Genomic DNA, 4344 nt, shown 5'->3' on the forward strand with positions numbered 1-4344 from the left:
AGGTCAGTAAGGAACCAAGGAAGGAAAGTCTATTCCTTCAATATAAAATGAAAATACTTCAATACTCAAGTAGGGGAGTATACAGATGTACTATATACTGATACTTCAATATATGTGCATCTTTTACAATCATGTTAGGGTCATCATTAGATAAAATGTAGGTTGGGGAAAATAGAATCTATGAACAAAATTAAACTTCCAAAAACATTATTTATTGGATTGTTCTCCTTTTTACAAAAAACTAAAAAAACACACTTCAGCTGAGAGACATTAAACAAAAAACAAACAAAAAACAATGTCATAAAACAATCAACTGGAACAACGTCAGGGATTTCAAAAACAAACAAAAACGGACAAATCCTCTGCATCACATCTTCCTCTTCTGGGTGCTGATGTATAACACTAAGGAAGGAAATAGAAAATAATTAGTACAGACAAGTGAAAACTTAAGTGGCATGTAGAAACAAAACCAGATACTAATATGTGAGATATCAGGCTGACTTCCATAACTACTAAGAGGGTGAAGCGTGAGGCTAAACTTCTCGGCTGTTGTCAGCACCCATGCAGATGCGCAGATATTTTTTGCGAGTGCAACATCTTTCATCTTGATCATTTTACAATATCTACAGTTCATCCTGCTATTCGTGGCAACATCATATAGTCGCCAAGTCTCAGTTAATTACGTGTCATATCTGCCGTGTTCACGTGCTAGTCGGAACTAGGAAACTGATATTTCCGACTTGTTAACTGGTTGAAGCTATACACATGCCAGATTCAACCAGATAGCAAATCGGAAATGTCAGAGTTCCCTAGTTCTGACTAGCACGTGAACGCGGAAATGATCAAAAATAAGTAATTACTAAAATAAAAGGGGAAGGAGGAATACACCATTCTCCATAGCTATTCAATATCATGTTGACTTCTATACAAATGCCACCAAGTAGTTCGAAAAAACATGTGTCTGGTTCTGGAGCTCTTACCATTGTTTCCTCTCAGGAAGGCATCGCCATACTTGTTCTTCAGCTGGCCATTGACATACTCCTCTGTCTGCTCCACTGCAATGTTCATATAGCCATCCAGACAGGCTAGGACACCTACAGACAGGCACAAATGAATGTCAATGGCACAGACAGACACACAGTCCATAGGCAATGCATCTTTAAACCTCAATCAGGCATAGAAGTAAAATGTATTCTGTCTGGAGTATAGCAACAAATGTAACACAAACACATTACACACACTTTTACATTTGCTGCTACTCTGTTCTTTATTTTACTCTTATTATTATCTATCCTCATGCCTAGTCACTTTACCCTGCCTTCATGTACATTGTCTACTTCAAATACCTCGTACCTCTGCACATTGATCTGGTACTCCCTGTATATAGCTCTATTCTTGTATTATTCGTTTTTTTACTCTGCATTGTTGGGAAAGGCTCGTAAGCAAGCGTTTCACGGTAAAGTCTACACTAGTTGTATTTGGCGTATGTGACAAATTAAATTAAGATATAGGTTTAACATGCAGAAATATCACACACTGGCCCACTAGGTGACGACTTATAAAAGTTGCAGTGTTTACCTCTGTAATCCACTCCAGAGTTGAGCTTGACCACCACTGGTCTGCCAATGATCTGCTTCAGAAAGTCACTGGGGGTCTGCTTTCTGAGACTCATGATTCTGCCTGGAAGAGGGACATAGAGGAACAATAAGTATTTAGTATTTTGAATTATTCAAAACGCATAGGAAACGTTGCATCAGATCTGCATCTTACTAACAAGGAGAGGATGTTAGCTAGCTAGATGTATTAGCAGGATGCAAATTATGCTAAATGCATATTTGCAAGGTAGAAGGCTAACTAGCTTGCTAATGAACAGGTAGCTAGCTAATCAGCAAAACACAGCTAGCTAAGGGCTAATGTGGCTAACAGGCCTAGCTATTAGCTAGCCTGCTAAAATGGTACATTTAATCATCCCTTAAGGACAGAAATGCGTATGCTAATAGCATAATATTTCACGGTACTGAAAATATAATTATGTGTCGAATCGTTACTTACCTATGTTAGGTAAGACATCTACAGAATTAGCATGAGCTTGTTAGCAATCTAGCTACCCACCTGTACTTCACGTCTGTCGCTAGAACGATTTCTGTTGTGTTTTGGCTGTGAGAACAGCAGCCAATCAGCTGCTTTTACGGGCTCTGGTGTACAGTAGCCAATAAAGGACAAACATCTATCTTCAAAACCGCGTTTTGGATTTCTCACTATTCTTGAGGGTATCATATAAAAAAATGTTTTAACTCTCATAGCCAAAGTGGGTTTTAATAAAACAATTATATGAATAGGCGGATATTTGATTATATGTATGGGTGAGATAATGTGAAAGCTTTTATTAATTTGCATGCATTAAACATGGTCTACTAGGCCTTCTGTCTAATCTGCATAACAGTTCTTTATAATCAGCAATAAATTATTTCGAAATACAGGCTTAAAGGTTTTTTTTACTGTCATTTGAACACTTCATGGAGACACACTATTATTTAGATACATTATATATAGTCTAAATACCTGTATTTGCATTGCATTACCTTGTAATACTATGCCCCATGATAATGACCGTCTGACATGCAGGGCATTACGCTTTCATTGCCACTTATAGCCACTTCATTAAAAATGCATGAGCATATTAGCTGCAACCACTAACCACTATTTGATTCATGCACATCCATTTTATCTCACCATCACCAATAGAATAATGCTCATCATAAGATGGTGCAATACACTCAGAATCACTCTAATGGAAGTGGAGGATTCCCATTCTGTTGATAATGTCTTGATAATGTTTTCAGATCCCTGTGATTTTTTTCCTGTATAAGATACATTATCGCTCACCAAAATAAAGTATGTCATCTGATAACCCAGAGACGCTGAGGTGTGAGTCGTGACCCAAAAACCACACAGGTTTTGAGGTATATGAGAAATGAGTTTGGGAGAAGAAGGTGGGGAAAGGAGGAGGAGGAGAGAGTGTTGGGCTGTCTGTGCGTGTGTATATGTGTGTGTGTTTGTGTGTATGTGTGTGTGTGTGTGTGTGCATGTGAATGTGTATTGGGAGATAGGCAAAGAAACATTTACAGATGAGAAAAGAGCATGGGCTGTGTGTGTGTGTTCGGAGGGTGGGAGGGAGAAGAATGAACCAGTGAGAGGAGGAATCATAAAGTACTTGTAGCTTGGTCTAGACAGGTTTCTTGTTAGCGGGGCATGGCTAGCCCTGCAGAGGCTAGAGGTTAATTTGGTATCTGCTGCTGTGTTAAACTAAGGTCAGTGCTACAAGTCCTTAAGTCATAAACAAGAGCAGTTAAGAGCCTTGTATACACCTAGGCACAGGTTAATGAATATTCAATTAGCTGTTTTTTTTCTTCCCCCTGTTGCCGTCTTCGGTAATCGTGCGCTTGTGTATGAAGGGGATTTTGCCAGGGAAAAATAAATCTGATATCCCTTTTTACTGGCCTACCAAAGACAATAATGATCTGTGTCTTAGGACAAATTCTATGGGCAATATAGAGATGTACAGTAGAGAGCGCCTTTAATTTGAATTGAAATGACAGTTGTGAATGTTATGTTATGTTACGGCTCCCGTGTGGCTAAGTTGGTAGAGCATGGCGCTTGCAACGCCAAGGTCGAGGGTTTATTTCCCACGGGGGACCAGTATGAAAATGTATGCATTCACTACTACTGTAAGTCGTTTTGGGTAAGAGCGTCTGCTAAAACTTCAATGTACGGTTGTCTCCCTCTCATTGTATTGGCACACATTCTTAACTATAATGGCTTGGAGCCATGAATTCAGCTTGTTAAGTCATACTGAATTGAACTACATGGTCAACGGTCATGTAGAAACACTTGGGTTACATCGTCTTCTCCGTCACCATTGTATCTTGGTGGGGAATTTTCAAATATCACCTCCGGTGTGAACCCAACCTGACTGTGTACTCCCTCTGCCTTTGTGCGGAAAATCCTACCTTGGAATGACATGTCAGAGGGGTATCATCAGAAAAGGCATCCCAGCTTTATATATGTTTTAGCTATGTATTCATTCCAACTCTGTGCAGAATTTATACAGAAGGGAATGCTATCTGCTGAAAGGAAGAAGCCAAGACATATTCACATTCATTACAGTGACTTGCTGTGACCCAAGCTCCCTCCACATTGTGTATAAGAAGCTTAACCGATCACACTGACCATTACGGGGGGATATTGAACATTGAAAATGGCAACCGCTAATATAATAACTATGTGTTGTGGCCAGATGTGGCTTCTCTTTGCTCTGTCTGACCAGCCTAGTATCTATAACAA

At 39.4% G+C, this 4344-nt stretch overlaps 1 protein-coding gene across 2 annotated transcripts; it reads right to left on the bottom strand.

The window, feature by feature from the left end:
- Positions 1-190: 190 nt before the first annotated feature.
- Positions 191-2161, bottom strand: LOC311123245 (U6 snRNA-associated Sm-like protein LSm6). Of its 2 annotated transcripts, none has more exons than XM_084197501.1 (4): positions 2113-2161; positions 1579-1680; positions 981-1094; positions 191-402 (listed from the first exon to the last, which is right to left on the bottom strand). In XM_084197501.1, exons 2-4 carry the CDS (start codon positions 1670-1672, stop codon positions 368-370), a joined length of 243 nt encoding a protein of 80 aa, XP_084053627.1. In that variant the 5' UTR covers positions 1673-1680; positions 2113-2161; the 3' UTR covers positions 191-367. The 2 variants fall into 2 exon arrangements, with proteins under 2 accessions (XP_084053627.1, XP_084053628.1); XM_084197502.1 differs by having other exon boundaries at positions 2053-2150.
- Between the last annotated feature and the right edge of the window lie 2183 nt (positions 2162-4344).

The sequence above is a fragment of the Coregonus lavaretus genome (assembly GCF_964263955.1).
Source record: "Coregonus lavaretus genome assembly, contig: HAP1_SCAFFOLD_2544, whole genome shotgun sequence".
Classification (NCBI taxonomy): Eukaryota; Metazoa; Chordata; class Actinopteri; order Salmoniformes; family Salmonidae; genus Coregonus; species Coregonus lavaretus.